This window comes from Leptosomus discolor, chromosome 3 (assembly GCF_034619465.1).
Source record: "Leptosomus discolor isolate bLepDis1 chromosome 3, bLepDis1.hap2, whole genome shotgun sequence".
NCBI lineage: Eukaryota > Metazoa > Chordata > Aves > Leptosomiformes > Leptosomidae > Leptosomus > Leptosomus discolor.
The window spans coordinates 60,164,299-60,178,703 of NC_141393.1; the positions used below are offsets into that span (position 1 = coordinate 60,164,299).

The 14,405-nt window shown below is 43.7% G+C and overlaps 1 protein-coding gene across 7 annotated transcripts in view; it reads right to left on the bottom strand.

The window, feature by feature from the left end:
- DOCK7 (dedicator of cytokinesis 7) overlaps positions 1-14,405 on the bottom strand; it is a 107,758-nt gene that overhangs the window by 14,498 nt on the left and 78,855 nt on the right. For 5 of the 7 annotated variants that reach the window (XM_086462148.1, XM_086462150.1, XM_086462149.1 and 2 more), the window contains 12 exons: positions 12,541-12,710; positions 11,571-11,725; positions 10,534-10,716; positions 9,916-10,051; positions 8,645-8,741; positions 6,170-6,266; positions 5,410-5,544; positions 4,565-4,717; positions 2,433-2,591; positions 2,062-2,162; positions 961-1,153; positions 251-394 (listed from right to left, as the gene is read on the bottom strand). In XM_086462148.1, coding sequence (XP_086318274.1) covers positions 251-394; positions 961-1,153; positions 2,062-2,162; positions 2,433-2,591; positions 4,565-4,717; positions 5,410-5,544; positions 6,170-6,266; positions 8,645-8,741; positions 9,916-10,051; positions 10,534-10,716; positions 11,571-11,725; positions 12,541-12,710 — 1,723 coding nt within the window. Of the gene's footprint in view, positions 1-250; positions 395-960; positions 1,154-2,061; positions 2,163-2,432; positions 2,592-4,564; positions 4,718-5,409; positions 5,545-6,169; positions 6,267-8,175; positions 8,194-8,644; positions 8,742-9,915; positions 10,052-10,533; positions 10,717-11,570; positions 11,726-12,540; positions 12,711-14,405 lie in introns of all 7 variants that reach the window. The other 2 variants (XM_086462147.1, XM_086462145.1) reach the window with 1 other exon arrangement.

Sequence of the window (14,405 nt, forward strand, 5' to 3'; positions counted from 1 at the left end):
AAATGTGCAGGGTTGAAGTGAAAGACACTGGAAACACAAAAAGGCCTCTGGGTCCCAGATCCCGTTCTTTGCACAGTTTACTCCAGAGGGCAAACTGGGCTGTACTGAACAACTAAAATGCCACATGCACCATGCAAATTAAGCGGTTACAATAGAATTATGCAGTCTCATAGAGAAAACCTTTTCCTTCCTATTGCCCAGCAGTGTAAGATTGCTGAAGAAGATAGGTAAAGAAATTAAAGTCTTCTACCATGGAGAAAGATGCTGCAGCCTGTTCCAGCAATCCCACCAGACCAGCTTCTGTAAAATACTTTCCAGAACAGATACCTTCTTCATCTGGTGATACAACATCATCAGAGACTGCTGACTCTTCCAAAACATTGGAAGATATGTTCTAAGGAGATATAATGTAGATAAAATATTTTTACTCAACCTAAACAACATTCAACACTTTGAATACTTTGAAAGCCAGTTAATTTTCAATCAAATCCTAACATTTTTAAAGAGGTAGCTTTCACGTGCATTTTATTTAATTTCCTTCTGAACCAGCACAGTGCTTCAGCACATGCTTAAGATAACTGGACTGGACCACCTACACATTCAAAGCTAAGTATGTGCTTGCTTGCTCTGCTCAGTATTGCCCTGCTTAACATTACTAGTCACAGGAACCACTTTCAGCAACTGCACCCACTACACACTGGCTGGATCAAAGAGGTTAAAAACCCATGACTTAAATGGAGAAACAAAAAGAACTGAATTCACTCAGCCTGTGGACTTAGGGGAACCAAGACAGCCTTCAAGCATAAAAATGTTTGGAAGTTTGTAATGCACTCTCCTCAAACAAGTCAAGGAAGTGCAGTAGGAGTACATGGGCACAGTAACACCTGGGGGGTGAAGATACTCAATATCTCAGCAGCAGATGACAAAACCCAAAAATACATTACAGAGGAAGATTCCCACCTGAAACGTAACACACCCTACAGGGAGGTATTTTCGGTCTTCCAGCATGCTCAGATATTCAGCCACCAAGGCTGCAGAGTGGACCAGGCACTGGGCTGATTCAGCATGATTGCTCCTCTCGGAGTGCTTTCCAGCCATGTTCTGCAGCCACGTCAGGCGCAGGTCAGGAGAATTCTGATAGCCCTTTGCAATCCTAATTGAAAAGAAAACCTCTGTGATTAGTACTTAGTTACTTCTTGTTAACTAACAACCACCCGGAGTGCTAGGCTATCTAGAAATACATGAGATAAGAAGCTATATAGATGGAAATTTACCCTAAATTACTTTATAGATTTCTGAGCCAGTCAGTGGTGGGCAAGCAACAGCAGCCACCCCCTGATGGCAGAATGCTTTTACAAGTGACTGCTGAAGCTTTTGAACAAAGCTCCTATTTCACTTGGAGACCAATAGAAAGCCAAAGGTATGGGACAATCAGAGCAGACCTGCCTGGTTGCTTATGACAAAACCTCTGCTGCCTTCTAAGAAGTCTTCAGGACCATTTCTACAGAAAACTCCATGCAATTTGGTGGCTGGGATCTTAACATGGCTCTTTTGCATATGGAGGCCATCATATATACTATCACCAAAAAACCTTTTGTGCAAACAGGTCCTGGAAGATCTGTAAGTTTTCCCTGATGCAAGCAGGGAGAGTTGTCTTTAAGCAAATGGAGGATTGTCAGAAGCTGCCGGGGAATGGAAACTACTTTTATCCAAGATAAGCTACATGAATGCCAAACAAAACCTATCAACCCCACATTCAAATGTGTCAGGTACGTATTGCTCCAGGCTCAGAACTGCTCCAAAACCAAGCTCTGTAAGGGTTCAGTCCAAAACCAAACAGCAAGTAGCTGTATTGTGGAGCGTGAATCACGGCAAGCAGTTTAAAAGATGATTAAGTTGAAAGTAGAATAACTGCTAATAAAAACCAAGTAATCAAAGTTCACAGCAATACAATACTTACGCTGTAAATACAGGAAGCACAGTAAGTACTAGGCTTTGTTCAAACACCATGTGGAGCACCGACATCTACTGTCCCTACAGTGCAATGGTTATAAACTCTACCTGTACATCAGGTCAATCAGCATTTCCGGATCTTCCTGGTGCTCCTTCATTTTAACTGTGTCAGAGAGGATCATATGGAGGTTGAACACTAGATCCTGCACCTGTAAAAAAAATACACTCCTGTAATGAACCGGTAATAGGAATTGAGCTACACACTGCCACGTTAGAACCACAGTCGCTCTGAACTCTATGTGTTTGCACCTTGTTGTCAGAATTAATCAAGGAGCTGGATTTTCAGTACTCAGGGGATTTAAAAAAAACCAAAAAAGTACCTCCTCCAGGGAATGCATGCAAATTCCAGCTCTAGATGGAGGTTTAAGCACAGCCTGTTAATGAACTACACTTTACTTCTCTTGTGGTATTTTTTTTACCTGATCAGGAAATGTTGTCTCCCTAAGCTCCAGATCTTCTTCAGCATATGTCAAAATAGTCTTCAGGGAACGCCGCAAAAATTCTTCATTGAAGTTCTGGGAAGTCCCCACCAGTGATGAGAGAGACATGGTCACCTGCATTTTCACTCTGGCAAAGTTCTGCAACAGAGATATTGTTACGGTATTTCAACAACCTGGAGATACTGCAACTACCTGCTGCAACATCAGTGCTCTGGTCATCATACCCTCCTCCTGACAGATACCTGATACAAAAAAGAAAATCAAGTTTTGCAAAAAGGGCTGTCTCAGAGCAGTGATTACAATAAACCCCTGGTGCTGCCAAACTTCATTATCAGATGACAGCATTATTTAGTTCCAGGTGAAGGTTCCCTTGCAAAAGTTTTAGTTTTCTCTCCTTCTCCATGCTCTCCTCCCACATACCCTGAAGAGGATGAAATGAACTCCCTCTCATGATACAGCCTTCATTCCAGACAGTTGCTTTTGCTTTGGTCTAGCCTAAAAACTGGAGTCACTGTTACCTCGCTGCTATCAATCCACTAACAGTCCCTGGGCCCAGAACCAGTGGGTCCCTCCAGTTCTGCTACTCACTGTGGTGGACTGTAACCAAAGCAGTGTAAACAAAGATGTCTGGAGGAGCACTTTGTGATACATAGCTACATGTGTGCCTGCAAAATACCAACTGGCAGAGTTAAGGCTGGGAATTTTCTTGACAATTTACAGTGCACATGGGTGAGTCAAGCTAAGACATAAACAGGTAAGATCTGAACGAAAACAAAATCCCAGCATTGCTAACTAACCTCCACTAACACAGCCCTTTCACAAAGGACACACATACTAGCTCTGTGCCACAGAAAGGGCTGTGTGTCTGTTCCTGCTCTCACCTAGAGGTGTGTGAGAGCAAGGCAGAGGGGAGTTCCTCCAAACAGCCCCTCGAGTGCAAACTGCCCAATCTGAAGAGCATGCAAACCTTCCAAACTGACAGGTATGGAAACTCTTGCAGAGGATGTTCCAAGCAGAGCTCTGCGTCTCTATAAACTGACATGAGAGGCAGCTTGCCTGCAAAGAGATTCTGTGGGTTACAGCTCGGACTGACACTGGAGACTGGACACTCCTGCTATGCACTGGCTAGCAGCATAAGGTACTGCAAGACCAGGAGCTAGGCAAAGTCATGTCACTGCTGCGTGCCTCTCTTCACTTTGCACATCATACTTGTTCTGATGGCAAGCCCTCCGTAAGAGTCAGTCTGTAAACAGCATTGTCTCAACCTTGTCATCAGGGATGTGGACAGTAAGGTACCCCAAAAGTTAGGCTAACATCTTGACATGAGTCTGCAGCGGCCTGCCTGAGACACAGTTGCTGATCCTGAGAATAGAATGCCAGGCTTGTAAGGTCATTATGCCCTGGACAGAGCAAGGACGAGAGCTGAGCAACTTGTTCGTCTGGCAGAAAACAGCAAAGGGATAAGAGTGCTGGTATCTGCTTCGTCCTTCTAGAAACCTTGTGAGGGAAGATAACAGCTGAAGGAGGGAGCCATGCAGAGACAAGACAGCTCTGTTTTGGCTAGAGTGCTGTGCCGTTCTCTGGTGCCAAGGATGAGCCTGAGAACCGTTATCAAGAAGGACTGATCAGTATCAATGGAGCCAAGAAGAGGCGGAGATACAGAGGAGGAGCAAGGGGTGCTACTTGGCATAAAAGATGGCTCCTCAGCACCCGAACTTTGGAAGCTTTCCTTACCAAGGATCATGACGATCATTAGGACCAGTGGGACGCTGCCTGGACTTGGGACCACAGGGACACCTTGGACCCATGGTGGTAGCTATCAATCTCTTTCCTCTTTTCACTTTACTTTTCCCTTTCCTTTCACCCTTTTTACCTATTGCACAGTGCTTTATGGGCAAACAATAAAGTTTCACTGTTTGAAGCAAACCCCTTTGGTGTGGTTCGCCTTAATTTTGCACTTCGAGATCACAGCAAACGAACGATCAGGAGTCCACTGAGTCGACCGTGACACTCTCCAACAGCCTTTCTCCCACAGGAATACACAGAGGTCCATCCAGCTACCCCGATCAGGTCACATATAATAACCTAACAAAGTGCAGCAGGATACTCACGTTCCCAATCTCAAAGTTCTGCCTCATCAGAAGGTAGAGAGAGGCACTCGCATGCGACCGTATTGTGCTGATACTACTGCTACAGTGTCTCAGGAGCCTCAGGCACAGATCTGCACACTGCTCAGTCTCTTCTTCAAACAGCAGCTCAGGGAACTGGAAAAACAGCACATGAGAAAATTAGTGCTTGGACAGGAACAAGCACTCATACAAAAAGGCCAGGGGAATCCTCAGCAACAAGCATACACTGGCATTAGGGAAAGTCCAAACCCCTCTGCTTTGAGGTGAACAATGCTAATTTGAATCACTTTGCTTTCACAGTGAGGCAAAGCAGACTCACTGGCAGCACTGGAAGGCAACTCATTTTACCTACCACTACAACTTGCTCCTACATCTACACCCTTAGATCAATTTACATCAGTTCCAAAAACTCTTAAACTTAAAACTTTGGGCTTTTCCCAGTACACCTACAGAAACTGAGAAATTGTTTAAATTATGGGCCCAGTAAAACAAACACATTTTAAGTGAGATTCATACAGTTTAAATTCCACTTGTGCTTTGTGCTCCCTACTGGCCAGGTGCCTCTGGCCCACCTACAGCTGGCCAGCAGGAACCCACACCACACTCAAGCTGTGTGAACTGCACCTTTGCGTGCAGCTGTCAAACCCAAAGTTACTGATCATGAAAACCAGTCAGGTTTTATCAACCTCCAGACCACAGTTCCTGAAAATCAATACTGCACAAAGTAATAAATCCTTGGTGAAGTGATCCCAATGCAACAGAAGAAAACGGTCCTATCCTGCATCAGTGCTGCTCAGGATATATTATAGCATCCGCAGAGAATTCACCTTTGAAACCAAAGCCCTCTGTGTGGCGAAGCAGTGTTGGAGATAAAGTGCACTTTGGTTGCAGGCCATGCTGTGCAGAAGCACTTTCAGCACCCCACCGAGGATACTCTCTTTGGACTCCGTCACAGAAACAGTCTGCAGTTAAAAGCAAACCAAGAGTTGCATGAGCAAAAATTAACCTCCTCTGTGTGTGTGTGTGTGTGTGTGTGTGTGTGTGTGTGTGAGGGACAGAAAGAGAATAACTCTGCTAGAAAGCCCTTTGGCATGGAAAAATTATTATCCACTTAGCTGGGCCTGCATAACAGTCACATTTCTGAACCAACCCCCAGGTAATGAAAACACAGACCAAGGAGCCTAGAAGCTTTCCTGCACCGTGAAAAATAAGTATGGATACAGGAGGCTGACCTGGAACCTAATGACTCGAGGCAGATGTGGGAAGGAACTAGAGGAATCGGTTAGAATAGGACAGGACTTGGAATTTTTTACAGTTCATTACTGAGTTTTTGAACAACCACTTCTTATACTACAAAAAGGGAACAACTTTCAAAAAGACTGAAGGAACCTATGCAATGCAAAAACCAGATTGTTACAGACTGAGGATTAGGAGAGGCATTACCACCCTTGCTGCTGCAGCAGGGGAGCTGAACATTTCTGACAGCATTCAGGCAGTTAAGAGCAGCAGGAAGGTTTTATTTAACAAACTGCTGCCTGGCCAGGTGATCATAATGCTATTACATCTTTATTTTCTTATCATTCTTACCTGTACAACTATCTCTAGCGTATCCAAAATAATCAGATTGGCTTCTGTTGCAAGATTTCCATCGATAAGTGCCTCATGTTCTATCTCCGCCCTTGATCTAGTCAGAGAAAAGAAAGCAATAAAATTATTTTCTGTTTAAGAAGTAGACATATGTGTTTTCCAGTCAAAAATATTCTCATTAGCAGGAAACTCCCAGTTACAATTCGTATACTTATTACTGGACAACACTACAAGGATATTTCAATACATCCATTACGAGGACAGGAAGAAAGACTTGGTTTTTTACATATACAGACTCACACAGAATTTACGTTCACCATGCTGGGAGAGATCACACTACTTTCTGACACTTCGTCACCCTCCCAGGAACACAACAACAGTTTAGAATCAAAGTCCAACTCAAAACTGGTTTAGTAGCATCGTTAGGCATGCAACAGCACAACCAGGAACAGAACATAAGGCTTTATGTTATAGGCTATGGACACATGGTGGTGCTACATGAGCTAGGATATCCCAGCAGCTAGACTGGTTGTAGCACAGAGTGCATACTGCAAGGATGCAATCTTTGTCCGTTTAAGCTACGTTACATTACAGTTCTTGAAGAATATCTTTCTCTCCAAGAAAAATGACAAAATTTTGCTGTTATATGCCAAGCTCTCACTTTCCTGGAAAGTCTTACAAAGTTCATACACCCACTCACACCGGTGGCCCCAAGAATTCAGCAGCAACTACCTAATTTCAGCGGCATGAGCTGCATTTGGCAAAGATCCGGTAGCATATTTAAAGAGCCCAACTACAGCCTGCCTTACCACAGCTGCCATCTCTGACAGACTCATGCCAGGCCAAATCACAGCAGGAGCGTGACCCATGGGAACTGACAAAATCCAAGCAGAACACACAGCGAAGAGGACAGCAGCCGACTCAGCTCTTGGACCTGTATTGCAGCAACCTTTCCCTCCCACACTCCGCTTCCTCTGGGAGCTGGGTCATACACTCATTATCTACTCTCCAGGCTCCAGAATATGAACGCTTAGGGCCTGGCCTTATTTAAAACAATGCCACCTGCATTAGCTGTGCACAATTCTCGGTGTGAGAAGTCTTGCTCCTCAGGTTTCAAAGGGCCAGACTCTACCTACGCACACAGACACATTTGCAGTGCCATAGAGGGGAGTGCAATGGACCCAGGTCACAGTGAGCAAGCATGGGTTAAAAAGCAGGTTTGTAGAAATATCTAAGCAGATTATTTTGCGGGGTGAGATACCATCCTTTGATCATTAAGGTACTCCACAGCTGTTTAATAATGTACGTGAGGTCCTTCTGGGAAGGAGAGGGCTCAGACCCAGTGCCGGCAGTGGACTGACGAGTTCTTCAGGCCAAATTTTAATCTGGTGTAACTCTGTCCACAGCTCTGGAGTTGTGCCATGGTGGAATTTATATCTACGTCACTCCATTAGCGGGTTGAAACACACAGCCATTTGGCTTTCCCAATGCCTCAACAGGACTGGAGCCTTGGACAAAAAGCCACTACTTGACATAACAACAGATTACATTCTTGCATTGGACAAAGCAACTAGAAGCTGTGAAGATGTACTTTCTACTCCAGGAAGCATCAATGTCTTCAAGGGTAAAATTTGGCCTGAGCTCCATCTGGGTGCTGAGGACCCCATTCCTCAGTTTCTTCAGAGCTTCACTTGGGTTGAGATTGCTTTCCTAGGAATAGGAACAATTCTTTTGCTGGGAGGGTGGAGACTGCAGGTTGCAATTTGAGGAAACAGAAAACGTGCACAGCGAAGCTCAAACACAACTCCTGAGCCCTCTGGATTAAACCACACCAAAAGAGGGAATTTTAAAGGAAATGGGTGTAATAAGCAAAAAGAGTTGATTCCAATCAGTTGCACACACACACTGAAAACTTCTGCCAAGCATCACAAACAATGCTGTGATGATTGAGTCTGCAGATGTACAAAATGGCAATTTATAAGAACTGCACACCAATGCTACAGTACCTGGCTGGTTTGTGGCTTCTAAAAGCACAGCACATGTGGAAAAACAATCAAAGTGATGGATTAGGACAGGAAAGGAAAGTGAGCTTTGACAACTCCAGAATGCTCTTATGGAATAAAGGAAATATGACATGAGATATATATGCTACCTGTGAAAACTGTTAATGGATCTTCTCTCTAAATTACAGTTTACTACAAGGTTTTAAGAAGGTAATGGATTGTATCAATATCTTTAAATCCCATTTTAAAATGTAAGAAAGCAAGGGATGGTGGAAAAGCAAAGAGTTAGATAGGGCAGTGTTGGACTAAAAGCTATTTGCACACTGCCAGCCCTCTTCCAACTGAGGGCCCAAACGTCCTCGCACGAGAGCTAAGTGGACCACTGCCATTGACCTTCTACGGGGAGAGAGACCCTGCATTCTCACAGGCACGGTCACAATGTTAATGTAGAAGGAGGATAAGGCAGAGTTACTTGTCAAGCTTTTCTGTGTTTTGACGCCAGTGAGTCATATCCTTTCTCCATCTCAAATTCTCTTGGCTTCCAAATGCGCTCCCAGAAGGACTTCTTTCTGCAGGATAATATCAAAACAATAGCAGTCATCTAATGCTAATTTTTTTTGCATGGGTAGCAACTCTAGATTTGTTCACAAGTGACAGGTGACACTAAACTATGACTTCCTACAGCCCAAGGCTGTGGCACTCACTCAAGATGTTTACACAGCCCCTAATTCTGTCATTGCTGAGTGGCTTGAGACACAACTTCACTTGCAGCAGTTTTGTATGCAAGAGAGCAATGAGCAACACAGACCACAGGCTAGCTCACTGCAGAGCTAATGGAGAGAGGCAGCTGAGATACTCAAGTCAGGGAGGTAGCTAACAGGGCTGGTAAGAGAAGCACTACATAAGTAGTACTACATAAGGACTACATAAGGAGCCCGGGTATGGCAAGCCTCAGTAATCTGATACTGCTGTCCTCGACTGGCACACAGTAATGCTCTCAGGGTGGTGCTGAGACCCCCTTTCCTACCTCACAGTCTTTTATGTCTTTATTATCACTGCTGGGAGGGCAGAGGAATAAAGGCAACCAGGCCGGATTAAAAAAAAAATAGTACAAAGGTCCCCATCTCTTTGAAGTGATTCATTAATTATGGTTTTAAAATATTTATTCAACTTAGCCCACAACGATTGGCTTGCATGTACCAGGTCTCCTGTGGCAGAGTAGGAGATAAAACCACAGTTCTGATTCTTGTCCTAACCCCTGGGCCATCCTTCCTCCCAAACAACAAAAATCATCAGAAGGTGCTTGTTACCCCAACTACTGGCTATTTCAAGCCTCATTAAGTTAGCAGAAATATCCAGGCATTTTCAGAGCTATCAAACCAAGCTCAGGCAGTTTGTTTTTCACTCTGATCCTTGCACAGGACATAGAAGGTGGCTCTGAAAGATGCTACGCTGCAAGAAGTTTCAGGCAAGAACACCCCATAAATGAGACGTGATCACGTGTACACAAAAGCCATCAAGTAACAAATGAACTGCCCGTAGATGGAACTTAGGAAAAGTGTAAAGATTTTGCAGACCCAGTGAAGCATGCTGCAAACTGCAAACAGCTTTTTCTAGGGGCCTCTTTATCTGAAGATCTTGATGGGTCGTATCCCACACCACTGGATGAGTGCAAGTAATTGCTGCAGATGGGAGTAGCAGTTTTTGGAAAAAGGGGAATGCACAGAAGACTTCTTTACTTACCTAGCTGTCCTCTGCTTCTCCGGACCATTTCCTGCCTTGCCCCTATGCTTCCCAAAATCGCTTCTTCAAGTTTGGCTCTCATGTCTTTCGACTTCTTGAATGTCAGGCTGTTCATTCTTTCAAATACTTTCTTGCCCTGCAAGTTTCAAATGAGACCATGAGGGAAGATTCTTTCAATCCAAGATATTTTCTAAGCCTTAACAACTCAAAGTATCTTTCTGGTCTAAAGATATACAGCAAGAAAGGAATACAGGTTCAGTTACTAGCTAGCTAATCTACCCAGACTCCAGCATTGCTACAGAAAACTCTCCTCTGTTGACAGTAAGCAAAATGACCAAGAGCTATCCCCTTTCCCTGCAGCAGTTCCCAGATGAGTGGCAAGCAGCACAAATGGTTTAAGAAGTGAAACAAAGCACAGACACTTACATGGCTGAAAAGTAAACATGGAAAAAGGCTAGAGGTTGCACAGAGATGTGCTTAGCCTCGGGATTTTGGATACAGGAAATACTTACGAGAGAGTAGGAAATGCCTTTCTGCAGTCGTATAAAGGATGGGAGTATAAAGTTCCTCGGCAAGCCCAAGAAGGAACTTCAGGAGGTTTAAACAATATAGCAGTACCTTGTATTCAAAGCAGGATACGCAAAGATAAAGCAAATCCAGCAGGCGATTGAGCTGCAACACTGACAGGTCTGTGAACCATTTCTGCAAGACACTTTCATCCGCGTTCTTGAGCACCCACAAGAGACAGATCAGAAGGCTGCGGCTGGACTCTGTTGAGAAGGTAGAGTGCTGCCTGCCGCTCTAAAACAGACAGGTCAAGACATTTGCCACACTGTATTTCACGCCCAAACACTTCAATCATCACTAAAAGGATCTCCACCAGCTACCACCCCAGCCTAAATAATTACCAAATAGGAACAGAAAGTGAATAGACATTGTTTTACCAACAACCAAGAGATACACATTTCTCTTTCTCAACCCAACAGCTCAGTGGAGCCCACAGATAGTCAAGCCACAAGATTGAAGCAGCAGTTTGAACCAAAATAATACATGAATCAGTTTCTGCTCAGGCAGCAAATACCCGCTTCCCTCAAGATGCCTTTAATAACCTCCAGCAGGTTAACAGTTAAGCAGTTAAGCAGAGGGGCTCCGTTCATTATCGCATGTATGTATCAGTGTCTCACTTTGAGTGCACTTAAAACCCAGAAAAATGGGGTCCTGATGCAGCAGGATTCCCTCCCTGGGCAGATAACAGGGGAAATGGCCCATTCACATCTTCAGCTAGGTTGGATGTAGATTTGATAGGAATTTTTGCTTAGGGCTTAGACCTCATAATGACCTTTGCACTTCACAGAGCTTTTATCAGATTGTTTCAGAAAAAGAGAATCTTTATCAGAAAAGAGAATTCTTCCATTTTCTTTGTTGATTTTTATCCCTGCTTGGCATTTTCTTACACTCTCCCCTCGGACAGGCACAACAACATGCAAATGTGATTTGTTTCCCCTTGTCTTTCACCCTCTGCCTCCCTGTCTAACACCCAGCTGCAAACTCGAGTCCCTACCACTCACTGATCAGCCCCACAGGACCTGCATGTGTAAATATTTGCTTGTTGACACAGATTGAGGGTCAAGGAATAGGGAGAGATGGCTTTGTACCGAAGAGGTGAGTAGAAAACTGCTGGGCCGGGTGAGCTGAGGGACCGATGTTCCTGCGATGGCCATGGCAACTGTCTGGCTTATCATGCTTCCACCCTCGCTTTCGTAATCATCAACAGCAACGCAGCTTGGCCTCCCTCGCTGATTGTGACTCTCTGCCAAGAAATACATGCATCTAGTCATTCCTCAAATTCCAAGTTTCTCTCCCCAGCCTCCCTCCTCAGTGCTAGTTGCATTGAACTGTCTGGGAATGCAAACTGAAAGTCATCGCACTCATGGGGTCCTGCAAAGGACTATTACTTGAGGTCATGTAAAGTAAAGAAAATATCAATTTTCAAATCCAACATACATAACCTCAGTATCTAGAACCCTTCTGAAAATAGACCTTTTGTCCCTTCGAATACTTCACTCCAAGGCCTTACTTACAGCTTTACTGTGTCATTACACTCAAAGGATGTAGAAGACAACTTCAAATTCCAAACTATTCCAGATTGAACTCCCTGCCCTGCTTTGAAATAACACACTTCTGCTGCTCTTCAGGACACTTTGGAAAGGACCCCTGAAAAGAACTGCTGACACAGCTATACTAAGAGGAAGAAGAACTCTGCTTACTCTTTAGAATTGTTATGAGAATGGTACAGTACATGGTGTGACTTTTTAAGCAGGTCAGAGACGTAGAGGGAGGCTACTCATGCACACTAGCCAGCCAGATGTAAACTAAAGTGCGTCGCTGGTTTTTCACTTCATGTGAACAAGTAGGCAAATGCAGCTTTTGAGCATTAAGGGTCATTGAAGATATATTTTGCAACCGCGGCTTAGGAAACGGATGTGAAAACATGTCAAAGTTATAATTCAAAAATAGAAACAATCTCATCCAACAGTAGCAGGTTTTGTAGTTCAATTTTAGAACCCAAAACCTCAAGTCTTGTGAACAGATGAACATATATTCAACACACAGAATATAAAATACCTGTAAAATCATAAAGCTGAGGCACGGTTTCCATGATCACGCCAATCAGAGGTAGATACAGCATTGCCACACGGGCCTTTACCTGTGGGTCAGCGTACCGTGGATCTGAGTCATGACTGGACAGTAAATTGTGTACCATATTGATGACTTTCTTATGCAATCCAAATAAACTGTTAAAAGAGAGTTGGGTCACACAGGTTAGTTAATATCTTCAAAGCAAACTATACTTTGTAACTAAGGGGCTTCAAAAAAGAAAAAAATCCTGGGTTTTATTTTTAACTTCACATAAACTGCCATTACACATATTTTTTGATCTCCCATGTATTTTACAAATGGCTGGCTTTTCACTATGCCATAGAAAACGTACAAAAATATCTTGCGGAGGCGCATACCCAATATCATGTGAACACCCTCGTATTTTCCATACAAAAACAAAGCCCCAGCTACTGCTATGCTTAAATATCAGGTCTCTAAACACCGTTAGGAGAACTTAGGGAATACGGAAAACAGGGAGAGAAACTTGAGAGGACAGTGGGTTTAGTGAAACTATTCGTTGTGTTCTTTTTTTTTTGTTTCTATTTAACACCAGTTACAGAGAGAAAAGCCCTCCTAACACAGAACATTGCTGTTATCAAATGACCAGTAAGTTTCTGCTTCAGTTCCTTGACCCCTCATGCAATTATTCAACAAAAAAAGTAGACTACTGGTCTGTAATTCTAAATAAGTGTCAAAGAAATGGAGGGGTAGAAGGAAAAACAGCAAAAAATGGCCTTCCTCATTATTCAGATGCAAAAGATGGCAGGACCCAAGCACCATCCCCTTTTGCAGGGCACCCCGTGTGAGCCTGCTCGGTGCTTACGCCTTGAAAACACAAACTCCCCTGAATCTCTCAAGAACTCGCTCTGCTCCTTTCAATTCCCTCAGCCACCACACAGAGGCAAAACTCTCTCAGAGCAAATAGCAGGTATCTCTGTAGCTATTTGCTTCTGTAGGCAAACCAGGCCAAGAAGACAACTTTACCCCATGCATGAAGCAGCCAAGGAAGCTCATACATTATGCATTAGCAAAACATAAGCTTCAATGTTCAGACCTGCGGTATTAATGAATTTCAGGCAGTATCCATTTTACCTGAAAAGTAGAGTTGAGTTCTGGTTAAAAAAGACAAGAGGCTTTGACTGGATTGTTGGGGGTTTAAAACAACTAAAAAGACACCAGTACGCATTAGGAGGGCATTGGCTAGTTGTAGCTACACATCTTTCCTGTGTTTTTGTAATCAAGCTGTAATGAGATCCTGCAATTGCTTGTGTAATTAGCGAGATCCTTAAGAACTAGAAAGGAAATGCTTACTTATTGAGAATGATTGGTTCCTTCAGATTAAAGTTAAAGAAAAGTCCTTGGATCACTTTGAAGGAGTGGCACCTAAGTTGTGTTTCTAACAGTTCAAGGGAAACTGTCCTGCAGGCCATAGAACTGCATATACAGAAAGCACAACCAAACAAAGCAGCGTAATTCAAACCTAGGGCTACATGGATTTCTTTTTCATTTTTCCAGAACACAGCAGGTACTGTGGTGGATCGATCCATAGCAAAGAGGAGGAAATACAGCCCACTAATCTTTCTGGCTGATAATGCAACAAATTGATCTTGCTGCCCTCCAACTGTCCCCTCTGTTATCTCAGCCCTGGTCTGAATTTGTGCCAACACCACACACTTTTGGAAAACTGACTTTTGTCACTGAATATTGAGGGCTAAATTCCGATTTTCTCACTTCTGTCCTGTAACATCAGTCAATATGGGCAACACGTGCACTACGAAACAAGCAATATGAGGTAATAACCAAAGTATCACAGCACTGTTCGCAGAGAC